The 14,202-nt window shown below is 46.9% G+C and overlaps 1 protein-coding gene across 1 annotated transcript in view; it reads right to left on the bottom strand.

The window, feature by feature from the left end:
- Nucleotides 1-14,202, bottom strand: part of LOC139402489 (cilia- and flagella-associated protein 47-like) — a 98,628-nt gene that overhangs the window by 42,813 nt on the left and 41,613 nt on the right. The window contains exons 37-40 of the mRNA XM_071146457.1: nt 9,919-10,078; nt 3,722-3,813; nt 3,500-3,610; nt 59-221 (exon numbers count right to left, since the gene is read on the bottom strand). Of these exons, the coding sequence (XP_071002558.1) occupies nt 59-221; nt 3,500-3,610; nt 3,722-3,813; nt 9,919-10,078 (526 nt within the window). The remainder of the gene's footprint in view (nt 1-58; nt 222-3,499; nt 3,611-3,721; nt 3,814-9,918; nt 10,079-14,202) is intronic.

The raw sequence follows: 14,202 nt of genomic DNA, 5'->3' as shown, positions 1-14,202 counted from the left end.
ACACACACACACACACACACACACACACACACACACACACACACACGGCCCTGTATACCTGCTGGCTGACTAGCAGGACGGAGCAGTGTCTTTTCCCCAGGTGGAAGGGCAGGTAGTGGAGCTCTATGGTTTCTGTCTGTCCAGCCGCCAGACTCACACTCCTGACAGGACTGAAGAACTCATTCACACCACACTCATCTGCAGGATCACAGTGAAGGTCACTGTCCTCCCACTCACCACAGTCAGTTCCACCATTCAACCTATCTGTAGAAAGACTGATACAGAGACAGAGAGAGACTATTTGCACATCGTTACAACACTCTATATAGACATAATATGACATTTGAAATGTCTATATTATTTTGGAACTTCTGTGAGTGTCATGTTTACTGTTAATTTTATTGTTTATTTCACTTTCGTTTATTATCTACTTCACTTGCTTTGGCAATGTTAACATATGTTTCCCATGCCACTAAAGCCCTTGAATTGAGAGAGCGAGAGCGAGAGCGAGAAAGAGAGAGAGAGAGAGAGCGGAGGGAGAGAGAGAGAGCGGAGGGAGAAAGAGGGAGAGAGAGAGAGAAAACAAGAGAGAGAGGGAGGGAGGGAGGGAGGGAGGGAGGGAGGGAGGGAGGGAGGGAGGGAGGGAGGGAGGGAGGGAGAGGGAGAGAGAGAGAGAGAGAGAGAGAGAGAGAGAGAGAGAGAGAGAGAGAGAGAGAGAGAAAGGGAGAGGGAAGAGAGAGAAGAGAGGGAGAGGGAAGAGAGGGAAGAGAGGGAAGAGAGGGAGAAGAGAGGGAGAAGAGAGGGATTGGTCACACTTTTCCCTCTAGTCTGTGTAGTACTGCTGTGTATCACGTTGTTACTACACAGACATAAGAGTTACAGGGTATGAAGTCCTATGAAACTATCTATAATCCATTGAACATTACTGCAGAAGAGAGCAAGGATTTTGCAGCAACAAACAATGTGATTTACAAAAACATCATTGAATTTGCAGTACGGATATGTCCAAACACAAAGCTAACTGTTTTAAACAGAATGAGATTCCTTCTCATGGAAACTCATACTTACATCTGCAGTAAGTCTTTGAAGATGCCCTTGATGTAGGAAGTAAAGAGAAACACAAGATGTGTGTGTGTGTGTGTGTGTGTGTGTGTGTGTGTGTGTGTGTGTGTGTGTGTGTGTGTGTGTGTGTGTGTGTGTGTATGTGTGTGTTAGTCCTCTCTTTAATGATCTAACAGAGAACAGACTCCAGAGATTTGCGCTACCTCTGCCTGTGAAGTGTAAACACACACATGACATAGACATATACACACACACACACACACACACACACACACACTCCCCTACGTAACAGAACAAGTGTAGTCTGGAAAAGTACATATCTATGTACGGCAGTCAGTGAGTGTCTCTGATTGTTTCTATGTATGTGGCACAGCAGTCTAAGGCACAGCATCTCAGTGCTAGAGGTGTCACTACAGACCCTGGTTTGATTCCTGGCTGTATCACAACCGGCAGTGATTGGGAGTCCCATAGGACGGCGCACAATTGGCCCAGCGTCGTCCGGGTTCGGCCGGTGTAGGCCAGCGTCGTCCGGGTTCGGCCGGTGTAGGCCAGCGTCGTCCGGGTTTGGCCGGTGTAGGCCAGCGTCGTCCGGGTTTGGCCGGTGTAGGCCAGCGTCGTCCGAGTTTGGCCGGTGTAGGCCAGCGTCGTCCGGGTTTGGCCGGTGTAGGCCAGTGTCGTCCGGGTTTGGCCGGTGTAGGCCGTCATTGTAAATAAGACTTTGTTCTTAACTGACTAGTTAAATAAAGGTTAAACAGAGAGAGAGATCAGCGCCACAGGTAACTTCCACAAAGCTGTGAACGATTTGAGAGACAAGGCTAGAAGAGCCTTCTATGCCATCAATAGGAACATAAATTCAACATACCAAGGGCCTCCCGGGTGGCGCAGTCTAGGGCACTGCATCACAGCGCTAACTGTGCCACCAGAGACGCCCAGGGTCTGTCGCAACCGTACACGACCAGGAGGTCCGTGGGGCGAAGCACAATTGGCCTAGCGTCGTCCGGGTTAGGGAGGGTTTGGCCGGTAGGGATATCCTTGTCTCATCACGCACCAGCGACCCCTGTAGCGGGCCGGGCGCAGTGCACGCTAACCAAGGTTGCCAGGTGCACGGTGTTTCCTCTGACACAGTGGTGCGGCTGGCTTCCGTGTTGGATGCGCGCTGTGTTAAGAAGCAGTGCAGCTTGGTTGGGTTGTGTTTCGGAGGACGCATGACTTTCAACCTTCGTCTCTCCCGAGAGTTGTAGCGATGAGACAAGATAGTAGCTACTAAACAATTGGATACCATGAAATTGGAAAGAAAAAAGGGGGTCAAATTTAAAAACAAATAAAACATTTAATTCGACATACCAATTAGGATATGGCAAAAAATACTGGAATCAGTTATAACACCCATTACCCTTTATGGTTGTGAGGTCTGGGGTCCGCTCACCAACCAAGAATTCACAAAATGGTGTATCTAATTATCAAAATTCAGAAAAGAGCCGTTAAATTCTACAACCACCTAAAAGGAAGCGATTCCCAAACCTTCCATAACAAAGCCTTCACCTACAGAGAGATGAAACTGGAGAAGAGTCCCCTAAGCAAGTTGGTCCTGGGGCTCTGTTCACAAACACAAACACACCCTACAGAGCCCCAGGACAGCAACACAATTAGACCCAACCAAATCATGAGAAAACAAAAAAGCTAATTACTTGACACGTAGGAAATAATTAACATAAAAACAGAGTGTACAGACTCAGTGAGCAGCTTAATGAGAGAGTGAGAGAAACTCAGTGAGCAGAGCCTTGCTATTGAGAAAGGCCGCCGTAGGCAGACCTGGCTCTCAAGAGAAGACAGGCTATGTGCACACTGCCCACAAAATGAGGTGGAAACTGTGGTGCACTTCCTAACCTCCTGCCGAATGTATGACCATATTAGAGACACATATTTCCCTCAGATTACACAGATCCATAAAGAATTCAAAAACAATTCACATTTTGATAAACATGTATATTGGGTGAAATACCACAGTGTGCCATCACAAAAGCAATATTTACCATTCCAAATACAACCCATATTTATGTTTATTTATTTTCCCTTTTGTACATTAACCATTTGCATTATAACACTGTATATAGACATAATGACATTTGAAATATCTATTATTTTTGAACTTCTGTGAGTGTAATGTTTACTTTTAATTTATTATTAAAAGCGACAGAGAGAGAGAGAGAGAGAAAGAAAGATAGAGAGAGAGAGACAGAAAGATAGAGAGAGAGAGAGAGAGACAGATGTGTGTGTGTGTGTGTGCATATTAACACTAATCTAGTGAAAGGGACAGAGTGAAGGGATGTGTTTGAGGTTGCGTGTGTGTGTGTGTGTGTGTGTGTGTGTGTGTGTGTGTGTGTGTGTGTGTGTGTGTGTGTGTGTGTGTGTGTGTGTGTGTGTGTGTGTGTGTAACCTGGTGTTGTTGTCTGAGCTTGGGTTGGTCCTAAAGGAGAACTGTTGAATGAGGCTCTCCTGACTCTTCTCCACCTGCAGCATGTTGGCTTTAGACTCTACCAACACCACCCTGACAAACACACATAGGACAGGGGTAATTTACACACACACACACACACACACACACACACACACACACACACACACACACACACACACACACACACACACACACACACACACACTGAACGTGGCATCCTTGCTGAAAGGGTTTTTTACTTTAAGTTGGAGCTCCTTCAGCTGGTAACATGGAGATGTACACTTCACTATCCCCTGGATGGAGACACAGAGAGAGAGACAGAGAGAGAGAGAGAGAGAGAGAGACAGAGAGAGAGACAGAGAGAGAGGGAGAGAGAGACAGAGAGAGAGGGAGAGGCAGAGAGAGAGACAGAGAGAGAGAGAGGCAGAGAGAGAGACAGAGAGAGGCAGAGAGAGAGGGAGAGAGAGACAGAGAGAGAGGGAGAGGCAGAGAGAGAGACAGAGAGAGAGAGAGGCAGAGAGAGAGACAGAGAGAGGCAGAGAGAGACAGAGAGAGGCCGAAAGGGAGACAGAGAGAGAGCGAGAGAGAGACAGAGAGAGACAGAGGGAGGGATGGAGAGAGGGAGGAGGGAGAGAGAGAGGGGGGGGGGGGGGTAAACACAAAGACATTGTACAACTCAGTAACAGTCATTCAGCAGGCACCATGATGTAAGAGGACATGCAGCGTCCACACCATAGAAATAGAAATAGAACCATTTCCTGTGCTGCTGATACATTGTGCTGCCATGGGAACAGTGAATGGTGAACCCCTGTCTGCCCAGAGGACAAGCTGTTCTGGAGGGTGTCCCAAATTATACCCTGTTCCATATGCAGTGCACTACTTTTGACCAGGGCCCATCGGGAAATAGGGTGCCATTTGAGACGCACCACCCTGGTCTCTATAGAAAGTAAAGTAGTGTAGGCACTGCCTGAGTCACTGTTCTATTGGCAACTGAACAAAGGGTTCACAACAACAGCACCGCAGAAGGGGCAGACGGAGCGGTCTCCTGGTCAGGCTCGTTCCCGAGTATACTACTCGCCAATATCCAGTCTCTTGACAACAAGGTAGATGAAATTCCAGCAAGGGTTGCTTTCCAGAGAGACATCAGAGATTGTAACATTCTCACGAGTTTCCCGAAAAAAATTCTCTCTCGGGATAGGTTGTCGGAATCAGTTCAGCCACCGGGCTTCTCCATGCATCGCGCCGACAGAGATAAACTCCTCCCTGGGAAGAGGAAGGGTGGAGGTGTATGCTTCATGATTAACGACTCATGGTGTAATCATAACAACATACAGGATCTCAAGTCCTTCTGCTCACACGACCTAGAATTCCTTACTATCAAATGCCGGCCATATTATCTCCCTAGAGACTTCTCGTCAGTTATCGTTACAGCTGTGTACATTCCCTCTCAAGCAGACACCAAGACGCCCCTCAAAGAACTTCACTGGACTCTATGTAAATTGGAAACCATATATCCTGAGGCTGCATTTATTGTAGCTGATTTTTTTTAACAAAGCACATTTGAGAACAAGGCTCCCTAAATTCTATCAGCATATTGATTGCACTACGCGCGGGTGTAATACACTGGATCACTGCTACTCTAACTTCCACGATGCATACAAAGCCCTCCCCCGCTTTCCCTTCAGCAAATCCGACCACGACTCTATCTTGCTCCTACTGTCTTATAGGCAGAAACTCAAACAGGATGTACCAGTAACTAGAACCATTCAGCGCTGGTCTGACCAATCGAAATCCACGCTTCAAGAGTGTTTTGATCATGAGGACTGTGATATGTTCCGGTCAGCCTCAGACAACAACAGACAAGTTTATAAAGATTCGATGTAAAGATGCTCTCCATCCAACCTCACTGAGCTCGAGCTGTTTTGCAAGGAGGAATGGGAAAAAATGTCAGTCTCTCGATGTGCAAAACTGATAGAGACATACCCCAAGCGACTTACAGCTGTAATCGCAGCAAAAGGTGGCGCTACAAAGTATTAACTTAAGGGGGCTGAATAATTTTGCACAGACAATTTTTCAGTTTTTGATTTGTTAAAAAAGTTTGAAATATCCAATAAATGTCGTTCCACTTCATGATTGTGTCCCACTTGTTGTTGATTCTTCACAAAAAAATACAGTTTTATATCTTTATGTTTGAAGCCTGAAATGTGGCAAAAGGTCGCAAAGTTCAAGGGGGCCGAATACTTTCGCAAGGCACTGTAAATTACTACCGCCCCGTAGCACTCACAACTGTCATTATGAAGTGCTTTGTGAGACTAGTCAAGGATCATATCACCTCCACCTTACCGGAAACCCTAGACCCACTTCAGTTTGCATACCGCCCCAACAGGTCCACAGACGATGCAATCGCCATCACATTGCACACTGCCTTATCCCAACTGGACAAGAGGAATACCTATGTAAGAATGCTGTTCATTGACTACAGCTCAGCATTCAACACCATAGTTCCCTCCAAGCTCATCATCAAGCTAGAGGTCCTGGGTCTCAACCCTGCCGTGTGCAATTGGGTCCTGGACTTTCTGACGGGCCGCCCCCAGGTGGTGAAGGTAGGAAACAACATCTCCACTTCGCTGACCCTCAACACTGGGGCCCCACAAGGGTGGGTGCTCATCCCCCTCCTGTTCTCCCTGTTCAACCACGACTACGTGGCCATGCACGCCTCCAACTCAATCATAAAGTTTACAGATGACACAACAGTAGTGGGCTTGATTACCAACAACGACGAGACAGCCTACAGGGGGGAGGTGAGGGAACTCGGAGTGTGGTGTCAGGAAAACAACCTCTCACTCAACGTCAACAAAACAAAGGAGATAATCGTGTACTTCAGGAAACAGCAGAGGGAGCACCCCCCTATCCACATCGAAGGGGCCGCAGTGGAGAAGGGGCCGCAGTGGAAAGTTTTAAGGCGTACACATCACAGACAAACTGAAATGGTCCACCCACACAGATAGTGTGGTGAAGAAGGCGCAACAGCACCTCTTCAACTTCAGGAGGCTGAAGAAATTTGGCTTGTCACCTAAAACCCTGACAAACCTTTGCAGATGCACAATTGAGAGTATCCTGTCGAGCTGTATCACAGCCTGGTACGGCAACTGCACCGCTCTCCAGAGGGTGGTGCGTTCTGCACAACGCATCACCGAGGGCAAACTACCTGCCCTCCATGACACCTACAGCACCCGATGTCACAGGAAGGCCAAAAAGATCATCAAAGACAACAACCACCCGAGCCACTGCTGGTTCACCCCGCTATCATCCAGAAGGTGAGGTCAGTGCAGGTGCACCAAAGCTGGGACCAAGAGACTGAAAAACAGCTTCTATCTCAAGGCCATCCGATTGGTTAAACAGCCATCACTAACTCAGAGAGGCTGCTGCCTACATTGAGACCCAATCACTGGCCACTTTAATAAAGACACTTTAATACATGTTACATATCTTACATTTCATATCATTGTTTATACTGTATTTTATACACCTTGCTTATGCCGCTCGGCCATCGCTCATCCGTATATTTATATGTACATATTCTCATTCACTCCTTTGGGTTTGTGTGTATTAATTAGGTAGTTGTTGTGAAATTGTTAGATTACTTGTTAGATATTACTGCACGGTCGGAACTAGAAGCACAAGGATTTTGCTACACTCACATTAACATCTGTTTACAATGTGTATGTGACCAATAAAATGTGATTTCATTCAGGACAACAAATGATTGTGAGGTGTTAAATACATAGTGAGTTATTGTGAGATGTTATATTCATAGTGAGTTATTGTGAGTTGTTATATACATAGTGAGTTATTGTGAGTTGTTATATTCATAGCGAGTTATTGTGAGTTGTTATAAACAGTTGAAGTCGTAAGTTTACATACACCTTAGCCAAATACATTTAAACTTTTTTCACAATTCCTGACATTAGGTTGTTTTAGGTTAGTTAGGATCACCACTTTATTTTAAGAATGTGAAATGTCAGAATAATAGTAGAGAGAGTTATTTATTTCACTTTTAATTTATTTCATCACATTCCCAGTGGGTCAGAAGTTTACATACACTCAATTAGTATTTGGTAGCATTGCCTTTAAATTGTTTAACTTGGGTCAAACGTGTTGGGTAGCCTTCCACAAGCTTGTGGCCCATTCCTCCTGACAAAGCTGGTGTAACTGAGTCAGGTTTGTAGGCCTCATTCCTCCTGACAGAGCTGGTGTAACTGAGTCAGGTTTGTAGGCCTCATTCCTCCTGACAAAGCTGGTGTAACTGAGTCAGGTTTGTAGGCCTCATTCCTCCTGACAGAGCTGGTGTAACTGAGTCAGGTTTGTAGGCCTCATTCCTCCTGACAGAGCTGGTGTAACTGAGTCAGGTTTGTAGGCCTCATTCCTCCTGACAAAGCTGGTGTAACTGAGTCAGGTTTGTAGGCCTCATTCCTCCTGACAGAGCTGATGTAACGGAGTCAGGTTTGTAGGCCTCATTCCTCCTGACAGAGCTGATGTAACGGAGTCAGGTTTGTAGGCCCCATTCCTCCTGACAAAGCTGGTGTAACTGAGTCAGGTTTGTAGGCCTCATTCCTCCTGAAAGAGCTGGTGTAACTGAGTCAGGTTTGTAGGCCTCATTCCTCCTGACAAAGCTGGTGTAACTGAGTCAGGTTTGTAGGCCTCATTCCTCCTGACAAAGCTGGTGTAACTGAGTCAGGTTTGTAGGCCTCATTCCTCCTGACAGAGCTGGTGTAACTGAGTCAGGTTTGTAGGCCTCATTCCTCCTGACAGAGCTGGTGTAACTGAGTCAGGTTTGTGGGCCTCATTCCTCCTGACAGAGCTGGTGTAACTGAGTCAGGTTTGTAGGCCTCATTCCTCCTGACAGAGCTGGTGTAACTGAGTCAGGTTTGTAGGCCTCATTCCTCCTGACAGAGCTGGTGTAACTGAGTCAGGTTTGTGGGCTTCCCTGTTCGCACACACTTTTTCAGTTCTGCCCACAAATTTTCTATAGGATTGAGGTCAGGGCTTTGTGATGGCCACTCCAATGCCTTGACTTTGTTGTCCTTAAGCCATTTTGCCACAACTTTGGAAGTATGCTTGGGGTCATTGTCCATTTGGAAGACCCATTTGCGACCAAGCTTTAACTTCCTGACTGATGTCTTGAGATGTTGCTTCAATATATCCACATAATTTTCCTTCCTCGTGATGACATCTATTTTGTGAAGTGCACCAGTCCCTCCTGCAGCAAATTACCCCCACAATATGATGCTGCCACCTTCGTGCTTCACGGTTGGGATGGTGTTCTTCGGCTTGCAAGCCCTTTTTCCTCCAAACATAACGATGGTCATTTTGGCCAAACAGTTCTATTTTTGTTTCATCAGACCAGAAGACATTTCTCCAAAAAGTCAGATTTTTGTCCCCATGTGCAGTAGTCTGTCTTCCTTTATGGTGGTTTTGGAGCAGTGGCTTCTTTCTTCCTTTATGGTGGTTTTGGAGCAGTGGCTTCTTTCTTCCTTTATGGTGGTTTTGGAGCAGTGGCTTCTTTCTTCCTTTATGGTGGTTTTGGAGCAGTGGCTTCTTCCTTCCTTTATGGTGGTTTTGGAGCAGTGGCTTCTTTCTTCCTTTATGGTGGTTTTGGAGCAGTGGCTTCTTTCTTCCTTTATGGTGGTTTTGGAGCAGTGGCTTCTTTCTTCCTTTATGGAGGTTTTGGAGCAGTGGCTTCTTTCTTCCTTTATGGTGGTTTTGGAGCAGTGGCTTCTTTCTTCCTTTATGGTGGTTTTGGAGCAGTGGCTTCTTTCTTCCTTTATGGAGGTTTTGGAGCACTGGCTTCTTTCTTCCTTGCTGAGCGGCCTTTCAGGTTGTGTCGATATAGGACTCGTTTTACTGTGGATATAGATACTTTTGTACCTGTTTCCTTCAGAATCTTTCAAATTTAAAAAAATATATTTTACCCCCTTTTCTCCCCAATTTCGTGGTATCCATTGTTAGTAATTACTGTCTTGTCTCATTGCTACAACTCCCGTACGGGCTCGGGAGAGACGAAGGTCGAAAGCCATGCGTCCTCCGAAACACAACCCAACCAAGCCGCACTGCTTCTTAACACAGCGCACCTCCAACCCAGAAGCCAGCCGCACCAATGTGTCGGAGGAAACACCGTGCACCTGGCTACCTTGGTTAGCGCGCGCTGCGCCCGGCCTGCCACAGGAGTCGCTGGTGCGCGATGAGACAAGGATATCCCTACCGGCCAAACCCTCCCTAAGCTGGACGACGCTAGGCCAATTGTGCGTCGCCCCACGGATCTCCCGGTCGCGGCCGGCTGCGACAGAGCCTGGTGTGTGTGTGTGTGTGTGTGTGTGTGTGTGTGTGTGCATACTCACGCTGGGGGTGATGTGTGTGACCTGGGTCTTGAGGCTGAAGGCCAGAGTGGCTCCAGAGGGACTGACTGAGGAGGCAGAGCGTGATGTCAGCAGTAGCACCGCCTCCATTGGCCTCAGGAAGGAACAGGAGTACTGCACGGTCACCTCCACACAACGTCCCCTAGTGGAGAGGAGGACAGAGTGTAAGGCTCAACTATAAGGTGGGGGCAGGGACGGGGAAAGCCATGGGATCAATGGAAGACCAGTCAAGACACTGAACACCAGTTGAGAAGACAGGCAGCCAGTTAACTCTAATACAGTTAGACAGAGCCAGGAAAGACAGAGAAAGACAGAGCCAGGATAGACAGAGAAAGACAGAGCCAGGATAGACAGAGAAAGACAGAACCAGGATAGAGAGAGAAAGACAGAACCAGGACAGAGAGAGAAAGACAGAGCCAGGACAGACAGAGAAAGACAGAGCCAGGATAGAGAGAGAAAGACAGAGCCAGGATAGAGAGAGAAAGACAGAGCCAGGATAGAGAGAGAAAGACAGAGCCAGGATAGACAGAGAAAGACAGAGCCAGGATAGACAGAGAAAGACAGAGCCAGGACAGAGAGAGAAAGACAGAACCAGGATAGACAGAGAAAGACAGAGCCAGGATAAACAGAGAAAGACAGAGAGAGGACAGACAGAGAAAGACAGAGCCAGGACAGAGAGAGAAAGACAGTGGCTGTGTCTGAATGCCCATACTTGCATTCTAAATAACATACATTTTGGGTACATGAAAACAGAACCTTTATAGTATATGACATTTAAATAATGTAGTATAGTTTAAATGCCAGGATGTTATACTCATTTAGATGTTTCATCCAGAATTCCCTGCACACTATTATGTAAAATAATCCTCTTTCCAGACACGTGTTTCACAGCAGCTGATAATCAGATAAATTGATGCGTTGTACCAAAATGAACGAATGGCGGGAATCAACACAGATGACACATCATCAGTATGGATGAGCCTAGTATGTTGACATTTGTTGATTACTGCATTAGATTTGACTATACAGTACATTCTAAATAGTGCGCAGTATGATTGCTACACAGTATGTAGTTTTAGCAAGTAGTAGACCAGACAGATTTCAGACAGAAGAGATGGGAAATGATCTTCATCTCACAAGGTAACTGAGCAGAACAGCTTCTGGAGGACTGGGGTGAGGAACACTGCTGTCCTACAGGGATAGGGGTTAGGGGTTATGGATAGGGATTATGGGTTAGGGGTTATGGATAGGGGTTATGGATTAGGGGTTAGGGGTTATGGATAGGGGTTATGGATTAGGGGTTAGGGGTTATGGATAGGGGTTATGGATTAGGGGTTATGGATAGGGGTTATGGATTAGGGGTTATGGATAGGGGTTATGGGTTATGGATAGGGGTTATGGGTTATGGATAGGGGTTATGGTTAGGGGTTATGGATAGGGGTTATGGGTTAGGGGTTAGGGGTTATGGTTAGGGGATAGGGGTTATGAATAGGGGTTATGGTTAGGGGTTATGGTTAGGGGTTATGGATAGGGGTTATGGGTTAGGGGTTAGGGGTTATGGTTAGGGGTTATGGTTAGGGGTTAGGGGTTATGGTTAGGGGTTATGGTTAGGGGTTAGGGGTTATGGTTAGGGGTTATGGATAGGGGTTATGGTTAGGGGCTATGGATAGGGGTTATGGTTAGGGGTTATGGTTAGGGGTTATGGTTAGGGGTTATGGATAGGGGTTATGGTTAGGGGTTAGGGGTTATGGATAGGGGTTATGGTTAGGGGTTATGGTTAGGGGTTATGGTTAGGGGTTAGGGGTTATGGATAGGGGTTATGGTTAGGGGTTATGGATAGGGGTTATGGATAGGGAATATGGTTAGGGGTTATGGATAGGGGTTATGGTTAGGGGTTATGGTTAGGGGTTATGGATAGGGGTTAGGGTTAGGGGTTATGGATAGGGGTTATGGATAGGGGTTATGGTTAGGGGTTATGGATAGGGGTTATGGATAGGGGTTATGGAGAGGGGTTATGGATAGGGGTTATGGTTAGGGGTTATGGGTTATGGATAGGGGTTAGGGGTTATGGTTAGGGGTTAAGGGTTATGGATAGGGATTATGGTTAGGGGTTATGGTTAGGGGATATGGTTAGGGGATATGGTTAGGGGTTATGGGTTATGGATAGGGGTTAGGGGTTATGGTTAGGGGTTAAGGGTTATGGATAGGGATTATGGTTAGGGGTTATGGTTAGGGGATATGGTTAGGGGAGATGGTTAGGGGTTATGGTTAGGGGTTATGGTTAGGGGTTAGGGGTTATGGTTAGGGGTTAGGGGTTATGGTTAGGGGATATGGTTAGGGGTTATGGGTTATGGTTAGGGGTTGTGGTTTGGGGTTAGGGGTTATGGTTAGGGGTTATGGTTAGGGGATATGGTTAGGGGATATGGTTAGGGGTTAGGGGTTTTGGTTAGGGGTTAGGGGTTTTGGTTAGGGGATATGGTTAGGGGTTATGGTTAGGGGTTAGGGGTTATGGTTAGGGGATATGGTTAGGGGTTATGGGTTATGGTTATGGGTTATGGATAGGGGTTAGGGGTTATGGTTAGGGGTTATGGTTAGGGGATATGGTTAGGGGATATGGTTAGGGGAGATGGTTAGGGGTTATGGTTAGGGGTTATGGTTAGGGGTTAGGGGTTAGGGGTTATGGTTAGGGGTTATGGTTAGGGGATATGGTTAGGGGTTATGGGTTATGGTTAGGGGTTATGGTTAGGGGATATGGTTAGGGGTTTTGGTTAGGGGATATGGTTAGGGGTTATGGTTAGGGGTTATGGTTAGGGGTTATGGTTAGGGGTTATAGATAGGGGTTAGGGGTTATGGTTAGGGGTTAGGGGTTATGGTTAGGGGTTATGGTTAGGGGTTAGGGGTTATGGTTAGGAGATATGGTTAGGGGTTATGGTTAGGGGTTATGGTTAGGGGTTAGGAGTTATGGTTAGGGGTTATGGTTAGGGGATATGGTTAGGGGTTATGGTTAGGGGTTATGGTTAGGGGATATGGTTAGGGGTTATGGTTAGGGGTTATGGTTAGGGGTTATGGTTAGGGGTTATGGTTAGGGGTTAGGGGTTATGGTTAGGGGTTATGATTTGGGGTATGGTTAGGGGTTATGTTTAGCTGTTATGGTTAGGGGTTATGTGTAGGGGTTATGGTTATGGTTAGGGGTTATGGTTAGGGGTTACGGGTAGGGTTATGGGTTAGAGGTTACGGGTAGGGGTTATGGTTAGGGGTTACGGGTAGGGGTTACGGGTAGGGGTTATGGTTAGGGGTTACGGGTAGGGGTAGGGGTTAGGGGTTACGGGTTATGGTTAGGGGATATGGTTAGGGGTTATGGGTTATGGTTAGGGGTTATGGTTAGGGGATATGGTTAGGGGTTATGGTTAGGGGTTATGGTTAGGGGTTATGGGTTATGGTTAGGGGTTATGGTTAGGGGTTAGGGGTTATGGTTAGGGGTTATGGTTAGGAGATATGGTTAGGGGTTATGGTTAGGGGTTATGGTTAGGGGTTAGGAGTTATGGTTATGGGTTATGGTTAGGGGATATGGTTAGGGGTTATGGTTAGGGGTTATGGTTAGGGGTTAGGGGTTATGGTTAGGGGTTATGATTTGGGGTTATGGTTAGGGGTTATGTTTAGCAGTTATGGTTAGGGGTGATGGGTAGGGGTTATGGTTATGGTTAGGGGTTATGGTTAGGGGTTACGGGTAGGAATTATGGGTTAGAGGTTACGGGTAGGGGTTACGGGTAGGGGTTATGGTTAGGGGTTACGGGTAGGGGTTACGGTAGAGGTTATGGTTAGGGGTTACGGGTAGGGGTAGGGGTTAGGGGTTACGGGTAGGGGTTATGGTTAGGGGTTACGGGTAGGGGTTAGGGGTTACGGGTTAGAGGTTAAGGGTAGGAGTTATGTGTTAGGGGTTAAGGGTTAGGGGTAGGGGGTACGGTTAGGGGTTAGGGGTAGGGGTTAGGGGTTACGGGTAGGGGTTATGGTTAGGGGTTACGGGTAGGGGTTATGGTTAGGGGTTACGGGTAGAGGTTAGGGGTTACGGGTTAAGGGTAGGGTTTGGGGTTATGGGTTATGGAGGAGGGGTAGAGGTTAAGGGTTAGGCGTTATGGGTAGGGGTTACGGGTAGGGGTTAGGGGTTATGGTTAGGGGTTACGGGTTATGGTTAGGGGTTACGGGTTACGGGTAGGAGTTACGGGTAATGGTTGGGGGTTATGGGTAGGGGTTATGGGTAGGGGTTAG

Source organism: Oncorhynchus clarkii, unplaced genomic scaffold, assembly GCF_045791955.1.
Source record: "Oncorhynchus clarkii lewisi isolate Uvic-CL-2024 unplaced genomic scaffold, UVic_Ocla_1.0 unplaced_contig_8876_pilon_pilon, whole genome shotgun sequence".
Lineage (NCBI taxonomy): Eukaryota > Metazoa > Chordata > Actinopteri > Salmoniformes > Salmonidae > Oncorhynchus > Oncorhynchus clarkii.
This window is presented reverse-complemented; position numbering and strand designations above follow the sequence as displayed.